The sequence below is a fragment of the Carettochelys insculpta genome, chromosome 26 (assembly GCF_033958435.1).
Source record: "Carettochelys insculpta isolate YL-2023 chromosome 26, ASM3395843v1, whole genome shotgun sequence".
Taxonomy (NCBI): domain Eukaryota; kingdom Metazoa; phylum Chordata; order Testudines; family Carettochelyidae; genus Carettochelys; species Carettochelys insculpta.
In genome coordinates, this window is record NC_134162.1 from 11011467 (window position 1) to 11025452 (window position 13986).

General features: G+C 46.8%; 1 protein-coding gene across 1 annotated transcript in view; it reads right to left on the bottom strand.

Moving 5' to 3' along the window:
* Positions 1 to 4208: 4208 nt before the first annotated feature.
* Positions 4209 to 13986, bottom strand: part of SLC26A9 (solute carrier family 26 member 9) — a 33915-nt gene continuing 24137 nt past the window's right edge. The window contains exons 15-20 of the mRNA XM_074977583.1: positions 13846 to 13962; positions 12574 to 12891; positions 11641 to 11695; positions 9793 to 9938; positions 6160 to 6237; positions 4209 to 4256 (exon numbers count right to left, since the gene is read on the bottom strand). Of these exons, the coding sequence (XP_074833684.1) occupies positions 4209 to 4256; positions 6160 to 6237; positions 9793 to 9938; positions 11641 to 11695; positions 12574 to 12891; positions 13846 to 13962 (762 nt within the window). The remainder of the gene's footprint in view (positions 4257 to 6159; positions 6238 to 9792; positions 9939 to 11640; positions 11696 to 12573; positions 12892 to 13845; positions 13963 to 13986) is intronic.

Genomic DNA, 13986 nt, shown 5'->3' on the forward strand with positions numbered 1-13986 from the left:
CATGGATTCTATAATGGTAATTCATTCTGCAAAGGTGTAGAAGCATACAGAAGCTCTAGGATAGCACTGATAAAATCAATTAGCTATAGGCATACCTAAAGCTTTTATCACAAAAGCACCAAGCAGAATTGGCACAAGAAAACATACTCCCAAATTAGTAGATAAAGCATATGATCGGTCATACATGTTTATTATAAAAAAAGAAGAACCAAACCAATATTAAATTAAATAAATTACACAGAAATTTTGAGCTGGTTATGCATCATGCAGGTATCAAATAAAGCTTCAGAGTAATTACACATTAATATCACCAGACTTTCAGGAACATAAAAACTCATTGGAAGTTTAGAATTTTCCACCTCAATGGACTCTCTTTCTGAGTTTCTCAAGCTCCCTTGTCAACATACCCTGGAAATGAAGCTTTCTGAGTGGGCCACATAGAACCATGCTATCCACCAGTTCTAAAGCAGTAGCCACAACAGTACAATAGTGGCTAGCTCTATAGCAAACTAACCACATTATTCTGAAAATATATATATTGTTCAAGCCAACTAGCCACACTTAGTCAGTCAAATAGCCACATGTGGATAGTGGCTGGCGTGTTGGACACCACAGACTTTGGAAGAGAAATGCAAGTCATGCTAACTTGCCATCCAGCTTTGTGAATGTCATCCTTCAAACTAATGTTCTGGATGCCATAAGCTTGTCAGTGTTGTACCCCTAAAATATTAGTGCTACTCAGTAGCAAAATGGTGGCAGGAGTTATGCCTTCAAAACTAATGTCTGACAGCTGCTGAGAGATGTATTTGTCACTAGAATTGGCACTGGGTTACAGAAACCAAGTACTCCTTTACCTGAGTCTTCAAGTTGGCACAGTATGTAATTGTTGCCACTACTTTCATAGCATCATTCTTGACATCTCCTCTATCATACTACTAGGAACTGTAAAGGAAACAATACACTTTTTGCAAGGGATGTATTGCTCCAAGGTTTCCTGGACTTGAACTGACACTTTGACTGTCAGACCTATGGGACTGTGAAGTGACTCTTTAACAGACTCACTCTGATTCCTGGACTGGATGTAGGAATATCACTAATTCAGAGAGAGGTCACCAAAGAGTTAGATATATTTATTCATTAGGATGAAAAATAAAACCCTTGTTCCATTGCTTGCAGCTCTTTAGTCAAAACAGCATGTTTTGAACATGAGTATTTAGGCAACAGAAAGGTGGATGGAGACTAAAGTAATTAATTGTGGTGTATTAGCTTCAAGGATAATTTGCAAGAATGAATGTGCTGATCTTAGCTTGTAAGACATGACAGTCCCAGCAAAACTATGCTGGTTTCACTAAAATCAGAATGAGTAGTGTGTTTTTAGTGTGTTCTTCTCCCAGCTAAAGAAAATGTTCCTCTATGGCTGAGTCTACACTTGCCCCCAACTTCGAAGGGGGCATGTTAATCAGGGAGATGGGAGATTACCAAGGAAGTGCTGAGGTGAATACGCAATTGGGCTAATTCTACTCTGCGGCAACTTTGAAGCTTCAAACCTTGAAGTGCTAGCGTGCATGTAGCCACAGGCACTTTGAAGTGCCCTCGCTACTTTGAAGTCCCTTTACTCCTAAAAATTACTTCATTAGTAACCTCCCGTTGCCCTGATTAACATGCCCCCTTCGAAGCTGAGGGCAAGCGTAGACAAGCCCTATTTGTTTAATAACTTCCTCCTGCACCATGAAAGCAGAGACTGAGGTAGAGCAGTCGTGACTCAATTAATGAGGTGTCACACAAAACGTGTTATAAAATGGAATGTTTGCCTAGCCTTGATGAATCATGCAGCTCTATTTTCACTGCAAGTGGGACATCATTTATCTCAGAGCCACAGTACAGCTGCATTTTCTTTCCCCGATAATATTATCTCAGAGACTCTTTTATCAGGGTGGCTCAAGAGTATCTTATGAATTAAACAGATTCAAAATCATGTATTAAAACACAAAATTGTTATTAATATGTTAGGCTTTTAGAAAAGAAATAACTTTTTAAAATTAAATTTCCCTTTCATTGTTAAGACCACTGCTTATTTGTGCATTCCTGAAAAACAGACTAGTCAGTTTCACATTCATTTCCAGTCAGATTTGTTTGTTGCTTTATCCTAAGTCTGGAAACACCAGAGGGGAAAGCGTAAAATCCAGGCAAACAACTGTTTTCATCAAAACTTTAAAAAATATAATGGAAGAGTTTCTGCTAACCTTACATTTTGTAAAATTGTTTTTCACAAAACCTGAATCTGGGGCCTAAATGTACCTAATAAGTGTCCCTTTAATCCTCAACATGCTATATATTTTTTCAGCATTTATATATACTGTACTTTTAAATGCACTTCCTATAGTCATAGGCCCGAGAGAAGCAATATGGGGCTGAAAGGGAAGAACTATAACAGAAAACTAAAATAGCAATAGTTATAGCATCATTCACACTTTTATATATAAAAGTATTAGGATTATTAGGATTATTTTTTTAATTAAAAAGATCTTCTCTGTCTATGGGTTACTGAGTCAGGCCTGTTTGCCCAAGAGGTAGATTATCTTGGTAGCATCAGTCTGTGGTGATTTTTATTCAAAATCCTCCAGTGCAAGAGGGATCTCTCTTGTTACTTAGGTGATTACCTAACATCTCTTCAGGCTGAAGCTCCAAGCTTGGGGAAGTTTAGTGCTGCATATCATAAGAGCTGTTGACTCATTGCATATACACTTTATGCTCAAAATCTGATTACACAGCTCCTGAGTTAAAGCATCATCAAAAGCCACTGGATGCATGCTTTGAGTTGAAGGATCTCTCTCCCTGTCCCTGAATTTGTGAGGGGAGGGCAAATTGCTTAGGAAATATGGATCCCCCTGAAACTCGTACCCATTTCTAGAGCTGAATCTAAATGGAACCTTTAAGTAATGTGTAGATGCTGAAGATAGGAAGATTAAGCATCAAAATACCACAGGGATAGCCGCTTTCATAATAGTAGGTAGTCCGTCGTGGACTGAAGGCCTGACGCAAAGCTTGTTAAAGCTCAAGAAAAGATTCCCCTTGATTTCAATGGGCTTTGAATCAGACCTTAATTCTGCCTGTGTTTTCAATAAATGTTAAGTGACCAAACTACTGAGGGCCAGTATGTGCTGGCTGGTAGGAGCTGTTGATGATGTGAGTCTAAGGGTGCCTTATATCCAAAATAGTCTGAGAATGTAGTAGAGAATGCAGCGTTCCTCCCATGCAGTGGAACTGAGAATTTTAGGAAAATACGGCACTAGCTCAGTAAATGGTGCCTGGTAGCAGGGTTCCCTCTAACTTCTTCTGTCCATGGGCAGAATAAATTTTGTTATGTACATCAAAGCATGTGTGGATGTGCACCACTAATAGAAACACATGCTGCCGGCTATGGGTGGCTGTGGGTGCTCTGTTAGTCAGCTGGTTGGCACCTGAATCTCTCCTGGGTGGCTGCCCAATTGCTCAGCTTATAGGGAACACTGCTTGGTAACAGAGAGGACAGTGCAGAAGGGCCTGTAGGATCACAGAAAATATAGAGGTGGTTCTGGGTGGCAAACCATGAAATTCAGAGGCTTGTGTTCATTGTGCAGATTCCCAAAAAGTCAGTGCACATTTTAAAAATATGATCACCATGCAAACTTGCATCCCTGCATCTCAAGCGGATTGTTTCTGGTTGTGGCTCAAAGCCAGGAAATGCTTGTAACATTTCCTTATATTTCACCTCCTTTTAAAAAGAAAGACATATAAAGGTGATGCCTGTGTTCTGCAGTCCATATGGATGAGTTTGTGAATGGGGTCTGGAGGAGGAGCATTGACAATGGTGATGAATATTGATAATCCTTTTGCCATGAGGCATCTGCCATTAAATGAAGTTGCCACTCTTCTGCAGCTAGATGAATGTTGATTCCTGGGGTCCACCTCCTGTTGTGTTACACTACCTGATACTAGAGTCCATTGCTCTGAATTCCACACACACACACACAGGGGATGAGGACAGAGGCTGTCAGGAAGAGAGGTGTGATGGCCCATTGCCTCACAAACTCATTGCTGCCCCTGGCTGGAAGCACAGAAAGGCTGCACTGTGCACCGCTCAAACAAGGGATGCTTCTTTATAAAGGAATATGTGATAATAGTCCGTTCTGGAGGCTTTGCCAGCACTTTTATGTTCTCCCATGCACTCACAGAGCTGTCTGGGCCTCCGAATGGAACATCGTTCCAAACATCTCCTGGAGGCAGAACAAGATGGGTTTGGTTAGAATGGTACCAGTGATTGACACATGCTGGCGTCCAACCTCGCAGTCACTTGTTTTCCCCGCCCTTGCCCAGTTTTAAAACCTCCTTAGTTTTCTCTTGAGCATGACACCTCAAGAGGGAAGGTTACTGGCACTGTGGTGGCCTGGTTCATAGGGTTTTCTTTGCATTGTTCATTAATAGGGTTAAAGGGTCAGAGTTGGGAATAATTTTCTGACGACTGTCTTTCCTGGGCTGGACCTGCAGCTGCTGCAAACAGCGTAGACCCATCAAAGTCGATGGAGGTGCGCTGAGCTATACCCTCTGAGGACTTGCACCAGTGCTCCCTCTAATTTTTATCATCCAAGGGGGGATTAAATTTTGTTATGTGCAGCAAGGCTCATGGGGATGTGCACCACCAATAGAAACACATGCAATCCACTGTGGGCAGCTGTGGGCACTCTGCTAATCCACTGGCAGCTGAATCTCTCCTGGGTGGCCACCCATGTGCTCAGCATACAGGGAACACTGGCTTGCACCAAGACCTACTGACAGGCCTCCTGCTCCAGACTCTCCAAACTTTGGAGCTTCAGGAGCTGAAGGTTGTGGCACAGGCCCGTCTCCAATAGGAACTCAGGAGTTTCTGTGCTGGAGTCGCCCCATAGCCCATTTAATCAGGTATCCTGTGACTCGCCAGGGCCAGAGGTCTCAGAGGAAGACACAAATCATTCACCTTCACAGTGCGTAATATTGCACCATGCAGGGCATGAAGCTTTTTTCCTGTCCCCATCCCTCCAGCCCTCTGCAGTGAGGCATGAGAACAGATGGCCCACCTGCCTTCATGCTGATGACAGATAAAACACAGCAAAAGATGAGTGAGTCTCGTCACAGGAAGGACAGTCTTAGAGCTGAGGCTCCAGAGTGGGAGTCAGGAAATGCAGGCTCAGTTCCTGCTGCCGCCACGGACTGGCCTCCCTGTGTGACCTTGGGCCCCTCACTTCATCACTCTGTGTCAGCCTCCCATCTGCAAATTGCACAGCACCACTCCTGTGCTCCCACCATTTCTCTCTCCCATCTATAGCTGTTCTAAGCTCTGGGACTTCGTATGTGTATGTAGGGCTCTCAGCACTCTGGAGCCGCGTCTACACGTGCACGCTACTTCGAAGTAGCGGCGCCAGCTTCGAAATAGCGCCCGTCACAGCTACATGTGTTGGGCGCTATTTCAAAGTTAACTTCGACGTTAGGCGGCGAGACGTCGAAGTCGCTAACCCCATGAGGGGATGGGAATAGCGCCCTACTTTGACGTTCAACGTCAAAGTAGGGCACGTGTAGACGATCCGCGTCCCGCAACATCGAAATAGCGGGGTCCGCCATGGCGGCCATTAGCTGAGGGGTTGAGAGACGCTCTCTCTCCAGCCCCTGCGGGGCTCTATGGTCACCGTGTGCAGCAGCCCTTAGCCCAGGGCTTCTGGCTGCTGCTGCTGCAGCTGGGGATCCATGCTGCATGCACAGGGTCTGCAACTAGTTGTTGGCTCTGTGGATCTTGTGCTGTTTAGTGCAAGTGTGTCTGGGAGGGGCCCTTTAAGGAAGCGGCTTGCTGTTGAGTCCGCCCTGTGACCCTGTCTGCAGCTGTTCCTGTCACCCTTATTTTGATGTGTGCTACTGCGGCGTGTAGACGTTCCCTTGCAGCTCCTATTTCGATGTGGTGCTGCCCAACATCGACGTTGAACGTCGACGGCACCAGCCCTGGAGGACGTGTAGACGCTATTCATCGAAATAGCTTATTTCGATGTTGCTACATCGAAATAAGCTATTTCGATGTAGCGTGCACGTGTAGACGTAGCCTGGGACATCTGTCGGGCATTACCACAATACAAAGTGATTCCTCCTCCTACCCACCTCCTCCAAGTTCTTGAATTCTGTGCTGCTGTCATCCACTGATTCGTCAAAGATGGAGAGCTCTGTCTGATTTGGTCTCTGCATGGGAAGAAATCAAAATCAATGATTAGCAGTCCCAGGACTGAAAGGGATAAAAGCGTAGCCAACTGGAGAACAGCCTAAGGAGTTGCTCTAGGTAGTTTTCAAGCACAAATTATTATTGGACCTGGCCCTAGGCCAAAACACCAGACCCAAACCCAGTCAAGTAGAGACAAGGAATGACAGGGTAAGTGGATAGGTTCTGATTTGCATTTCCACTGGGGCTGAACTGCACCATTCTGGCATTACATCTGCATTCACAGCCACTTTGTAGCCCCTTGCGGCTGTGAAAGTGGTATAAAAAGGCATTCATGTAAATGAGAATCAGACCTATTGCGGTTTGGATCTTCAAAACAACTATTTGCTGCAGTGCGAAGCTGTCCATTTACAGTACCGTAGCTGGAATCTGGGGCCCAGCTGAGACCCCTGCCCACCCGAACATGTAGATTCAACAAACAAAACTAAAAGGGAGTCAGTTGTTTCCTTGTCTGACATCTCAGTGGTAACCAGGCGGTTTCACCTTCAGCAAATCTCTTAAAAGGCAAATAATTGCTGTGTGGCAGTGATAAGGTCTTTCCCAGTGACAGCCCAAGGTTGGGGCGGCAGAAGTTTTATCAAGTGTCACAGTGCAAATAAGTTGGCTGGGAGCAGCACAGGCTGTCAGCAGCTAGATGGAGTGTAGGCAAGAGAGAGGTCACACTACACTTCAGGGAAGAGGGAACTGGACAGTGTTCAGAAGCAGCTGCTTAAAGCAGTGTGAGTGACACGGCCAGTCTAGGTTCACATACGAGTTTTCATCACGGTGGCAGAAGAGGAAATAAGTCAGTGCGCCATTGTGGTCAGAGCTGTGTGTGCTGCTCTGCTGCAGCAAAAGGGCGGCTGCACACTACATGGGCTCTGGAGGGCTCTGTGGCAGGCTGCCGCGTTAAGCAGCAGGCAGGTGTAAGGGTCTGTCTGGGGACTCCTGCTACATCTGTCTGGGACTACCCCAGCTCTGAGCCCTCCTCCCTGGGTCGCCCTTTAGGGAGGACAGAGGGGTGGTCCCCCATTTCTACAGGCACTGCTTGTGGCTTGATATTTCCCTTCCTGACAGCCCGGGAGTAAGGCAAACCCACAGCCTGCTTGCATTCCTCTCACTCCTGGCTGGTGAGGGGAGGGGGATACTGTGTGCTGTCTTCTCGCTCCCCAACCATCATGGGAAGGGGAGCAGCAAGCAACAAGCAGCCTCAGTAGGAATTGGGGGGCTTCACCCCCCACCCTCCTTATAGGGCTCCCTTGCTCGCCCCCCATGCTCCTCTTAGACACCCCAGCCCCATGTCTTGAGCTCTCCCATGGCTCCAGCCCCCTGGCCTGACTGCTGCACCCCACACCCCAACCCTCTGCCCTGAGCCCCTCCTCACACCCCCAACCTTGACTCCTGCGCCCCCTGCCCTGTGCCCATCCCACCCCTTCCCCCAACCTGCTGTCCAGAGCCCCCACACTGTAGCCCACAGTCAGATTTCTTACAGGTATTTCTTAAATATTGCAGTCCCCCTCAGCCTCCTGCCCTGACCCCTCCATGGGGCAGGGCGGGGGTAGGAGCAATATAACAATACCTTTAAGAAATGTGAGTTACGTCCACCCCTGTTTTCAGCATGGCTCTTGCTAACAGAGCTCTAGAATACGCTCTTTGATCAGACAGGTCTTGCCCCTCCCCCCCAGGACAGCGCTACACTCCAGCCCCTTTCTTGGACATTCCTCAGCCTTTCGGTTGCTTTTCCTGCTACTCCCGTTGATGTAGAAGGGGCAGTTTTTGCGAGCACCCATCAAATGCCTCATTAGTGCAATGTCCACGATTCAGTTGCTTGTGTTGCCTTAGGAAACTTTTGCCCATATACTGGGAGCTGACAAAGCACACAGTCTTTGTGTTTTTCAGGAGACAGCATAAGCCAGTGGCTAGTGCACTTGACTGGGATTCAGGTGACCTGAGTTTATTTCTGCCACTTCATCTCTCTGCATCTCTGGTTCCCCTCCTACCCTTGATCTGCCTGTCTAGTGAGGCTGCAAGCCTCTGGGGCAGTTATTGTCTCTTGAGTGTGTGTGTAGACAGTACCTAGCATAATGCAGCTCTGACTTCTAGCTGTTAGTAATATGTGGGTGATCGGCAAGGGAGTATGTGATGATTGACGGGAGAGGAGAACGAGGCTTCTCAGGGTAATTGTAATAATAATTCATCTTCCTTCCAAGAGCCCATCCAGTCCTACAGTCCCGCTGCTGCTGTTTACAAATGCTGCCTCACTTGCTCCTGCCCAACGCTCGTAAAGTTCTAGAAAAACACTGGGAGACAGGGATCCCTCTAATTTTTCCATCCATGGGCAAAATAAATTTTGTTATGTGTGCGAAGGCACAGGGGATGTGCACCACCAGTAGGAATATATGCTGTGGAGGCTCTGCTGATCAGCTGGGTGGCCTCTGACTCTCTCCTGGGCAGCTGCCCAAGTGCTCAGCTTCCAGCAACCACTGCTGGGGGAAGGTGCCCAAAGAGCAGCAGTGGTTCCCAAGAGGAAGGTCCCCTGGTAGCATATTTCCCCTGGCTGAGCTGCTGTTTGCACACACGCACTGTGGCAAGGCAGGGTGTTTTCACATCTTATCGGCAGATAAACTCAGCAGCGTTGCCATTGTTTCCATTTGCATTACGATGCAATGACCGGCTGGTATCTTGCACAATAACCTATGTCACCCCTGTATTTGCAGCACGTGTCACATTGCTGCTGCACGTCACTCTCCTTTCTCCTCCCATGGGCAGTCGCTGGAGTTATTCTTGTGGAAGTGGACATGTTCTGCCTCTAGTATCTATGGGCTGAACTCTGCCATTTTTTGCATCTATGCTTCCCGCTGATAATCAAAACAGGAGCAAAATCCTGGTCCTTGTTGCACTTGTGCAAAGCTTTTGGCTTCAGCAGGGTTGGACAGTGACTGCCCCCCCACCTCTTCTGGGAATCAGGTCTATATGGGTGGATTTCTAGTACTCAAGCTATTGGAATAGCTGTCATGGACTCTTATCCTCTCATGCAGGGGTTGCCAACCAGTTAGGGACGAAGAGCTACAGGTAGAGTGCAAAGATCTATCTGTCTGTCTATCAATAGATAGATAGATAAAAATAAATATGTAATATGTGGTTCCATGCCCTCCCCCAGAGCCAGGCATCTCAGTCTCCCTGCTAAAAGCCAATCTCCCATCTCTCCCCCAGAGCCAGGCACCCCCAGCCCACCCCCCAGCTCTAACCCAATCCCCTAGAGACAGGTACCTCCCAGCCCCACCTCCCTGCTCTAACTGAATGCCCTCTTCCTCCCACCAGAGCCAGGCACCCCCTCCCTCCTGCTGCTGCTACCACATGCTTCTCCCACCAAGTGCCGGAGTACTCATGCAGAGCAGCAGACAGCATTGCCAACACATGGCTTTGGGGAGGAGCCGGTTTTAGTGGCTCAAAGAGCCGTGGGTTGGCCACTTCTGCTCTCGTGTGAGGGCAGAATTCAGCCCTGCAGTGCTGCAATCTGGAGGAGAGCTCAGGTGTACCTCTTCTGCCCCAGGAGGATGGAAGACTTCTTTGGCATTTGCCTGTGCAAACAGAACAGCATCGTGGATGGTCAAGAAGATGTGACTTCGCTCCAGGCCTCCTTCTTCGAAGACTCCGCCCCTGCTAATGTCGTGGTACACCTGGGCTGCAGAAGAGAAAAAGGTGCTCTCAGCAAAGAGAAAGAGACTGAAGGAGGGGCTGATTGAAAGTCCATGCAAGCAACGGAGAGCTGCTGAAACTGTTGAAATCCTAGTTGGCAGTTGTTTAGCAGATGTGCAAGGAAATAGACAGAGCAGAGTATCTGCACAAAGCCTATGCTTTACGGACTTCCCATTTAAAGCCATAGGCTATGTCTACACTTGCCCCAAACTTCGAAATGGCCATGCCAATTCCCATGAGCAGATGGGAATAAGGGGACTTCGAAGTAGGTGGGGTCCTTTCGAAAAGGAGCCCTGTCGGGATGAGCCGCGGAACAGCGAGCCACGTCAATTTCGAAGTGCTGCGGCCGCCCACATGCTAATGAGGCGCTGAGTATGTATTTCAGTGCTTCATTAGTAAACTTCGAAATGGCCATTTGCATGGCCATTTCAAAGTTCGGGGCTAGTGTAGACACAGCCATAACGGCCTCTGTTGTTGATGCACTTGCACCTGTGTAAGTGAGGGCTGACATTCTTGCTAATCTTTTTCCAATATGTGGGGATTTTTTCCATTCATGTGTGGAATAATTTTAGATGCACTGAGGCAAGTGCAGATGTGCACCACCAGTAGAAGCAAAAAACCTAGCGGGGTGCTCTGTTAATCAGCTGGGTGGCATCTGAATCTCTCCTGAGTGGCTGCAGAAGCACACAGCTCACAGGGAACCCTGGTTGAGGCTGTAGTAAGATGGTTTGCTGGGCTAAGCAGAAGGAAAAGGTAATTGTATTAACATCCCAGTGAGGGTTTTCTGTAGTTCCTGGAGACAGCGGTGGAGAAGGCTGTGCCTTGGACAGGCAGTTTTCCATTATCTTAGGATAGAAAGGATTATGGCAGAACTTTTGTCCTGAGGTGAGGCACGTCAGTAGTGCAGTGGACAGTGCGGTTGGAAGAGAGAGAGGAACAGAGAGGAGAGACAGATTTACTGCGTATATGTATTCTTATAGGTGCCAGTTATGGAGGTAGTACAGCTATATCAAATCCCAGGTGCCTACATTTATACACACTGCGAGATGATTTTTCCCAGTCTACATTCCACACCCCACTTTCTTCTGTCCCATCCATTCTGACTTGCTCTGTCACGTCAATTACCCATTATTACTGAGAACAATGAAGCCCAGGAAATTCTCAGTATAATTCTGTCCTAATGTTAGCAGATAAACCTGCATGTTTCTAACCATTAGCCACAGCCGTTAAGCTCCAGAGAGAACCAAGCTGGGCCTGAAATCAATGGTTCCAGGCTGAAAACACATCCAAAAGCCTCAGTCACAAAGCGAACCATCCCTCATTTCCCTTTGTGTAACGAAACAGCTCTGTATGCCCTTTCTGCTTGCTACAAGCTTGCTTTATTCACAATGGCCTGAGCTATGAAATCCTGCTTCCTAAAATAATTGGCATTAAATGGCATGTGATGGAAACCTCATTGCACAGGAGACTTCACGTTAGCACCAGGGAATATATTGTCGGGAACAATCCTGCATTAGTCACAGGAAAGGACTAGATAATTGAAAAGGTCTCTGATTCTCTGCTGTTTCCACTTCCCACTTTCCATTGATTCAATATAAAATATATCTCTGAATCTACAGCTGTATCTCACCTGTGTCTGAGGAATAAGGGAATGAGCACAAAGAAATGTGCTATGGGTGGAGGCTTACCATGCACGTTTGCCAGGAAAACTTTTATTCCAATCTTCTGATAGCTGGAACACAGCTGGATGGGAGAATGGAGAGAGAGGACAACAATAAATAATACTATTTAGTGACATTCTGCACATACAGAAGTCTTTTCATCCAAGGATTTGGCCTGACTTTCCTCACAAGCTGCAAGTGAGGAAGACAGAAGAAGTTACTGAGCTGTAACTGGATATCCTTTGGGATGTGTGGTCCCTAGCTGTATTCTGCTGTATTCCCTCTCACTGGCTCCAGGCACAATGGTGCACGTGTGAACTCACAGTGGAATACAACAGTTTCTCAGCTTTTTGTATAGAGTGCCCCCTTTCAAAAAATTATAAGCATCCCCAGACTTTTCGCGTACCCCTAAGAGTACACATACAACCAATTGAGAAACATGATCTTAAGGTAATCTGAGGTCTTGAAATAAGTGCCATTCAACCTTTCCAGATAACTGTGCCCTTTTCAGGAGTCAGATCCGTTTTGTGTATTGACAAGTTACACCTCACTTAAAAACTACTTATTTACAAAAACATGAAAAACTGTCACAGAAGATGACTACTGAAAACTTGCTGACTTTCTACCATCTTGTTATCAAATAAATGAATTGGAATAGAAATATTTTACTTACATTTCAGTAGAAATAAATCATTGTCAGAATCAAATTTCAGATTGTACTGACTTTACTAGTGATTTTTATGTAGCCTGTTGTAAAACTAGGCAAGTATCTAGATGCGTTGATGTATCCCACGGAAGACCTCAGTGTACCCATGGCTGAGAAACACTGGACTACATTAAACACCATTACTCAAAGAAGGAGTCACTTTTTCCCCATTGCATGGATGGGAAACAGAGTTACAAAGAAGTGACTTCTCTAAAAATTCAAATTCTGAATTCAGCATGTGGCAAAGAACTAACCTTCCCCAGAGCTTTTGTGCCCATCAAATCCACAAAGCACACTCCACTCATGTCCAGAACAATGGTGTGGAAGCTGACGCAGGGGGGTGCTGTGATCATCGGGTCAACATTTGCCATTGGGACAACACTGCAAGTGCTGCCCCGCTGGCTGGAGAAGCTTCCCAGCTCACTTGAAGTATTGACCTGCCCGGCATTGTTTGCAGGTGGGTGGAACGTGATGTAGGAGATGCTGTTGCCATTGGCAGTTGTTTGGTTATTGTTGGTGTCCGTCGGAGAGGTGCTTTCAAAATCTTTCTGGAGCTCTTGCACAGACAAGGTCTGCAGTCAAGCAAAGCCAACAAGGTCAGGATGGGGTTATCCACCCTCACCTATTGGTTCCTGTGTCCAGCCCAAATCTTGTGGCTGAGCTACAACCTCTATTTTAGAAAGACAACCCTCTATCCCTCAGGCCAATTTCATCCCTGCCATTACTCTATAAAATGCAGTGAAGTTACAGCAGGGGCAGGCTTCTTTTTGTCTGCACCCAAAGGATCAGCCAGTTTGTCAAATATCATCAACAGCACGAATGGTAGGCTGCTTTCCAGACACTCTCACTTCCTCTCAGCCCAGTCATTACTCTTGGCTGGGCGTTCGGTACCTAGCTGGTAACAAGATACTCCACAGCTTCCCTGACTGTGAAATTAGCAGCTAAGTCGGGGATGGAGAAAGCCCTCAAGAGGAGAACAGTGTGGAATCACAGCCAGGGCTGATGCTGCCTCTGCTTCCTGGATCCTCTCTGTTGTCTTCCCAGGTACCAATTACCTACACCAGCTGTGCTCAAATAAAGGAGGCCACTTGGGCAACTCGCCAAAAATTCCTTAGGGCTACATCTAATTTGTACATATATGTTTACATACACTTTAATCATATGGATTGAACACGCTGTGCCCATATTTACCCCCTTCCATCGCATGTGACAGTTTGCAAACCCACACTGTGAAGAGGAGACCAGATCACTAAAGTGTGATCTTTGCCTACAGTCCCAGACCATGGGCTCCTATACTGGTCATTCCCGACCTAGAGTCTCTGGCCAAACTGAGTTGAATCCTGCTGATACTCCACTCCCTGGGACTTTTACCACTGAGATTGGTGTGAGTGTGGTTGATCCTTTTGTGTAGGTCACTGCAGCATGAGCCTTGGGCCAGAGGGGGAAGGAGGAAGAGCCCCACAGAGGATGGAAACCTGGATGTACGTAGGGCTGCACAGCAATCAAAGGAACCCAGAGTGACTCACCTTCTTCCTGAAGAACAATTTTTGCAGCCTTGTTGCTTTTTGGGCTGCTGCCTTCTTCTCTTGGAGTTTCACATATTTTTTCCTGGCTAAGAACACCTTGCCAGGGTCTACCCCAGTCTGTGGAGAAGGAGAGGTAGTGAG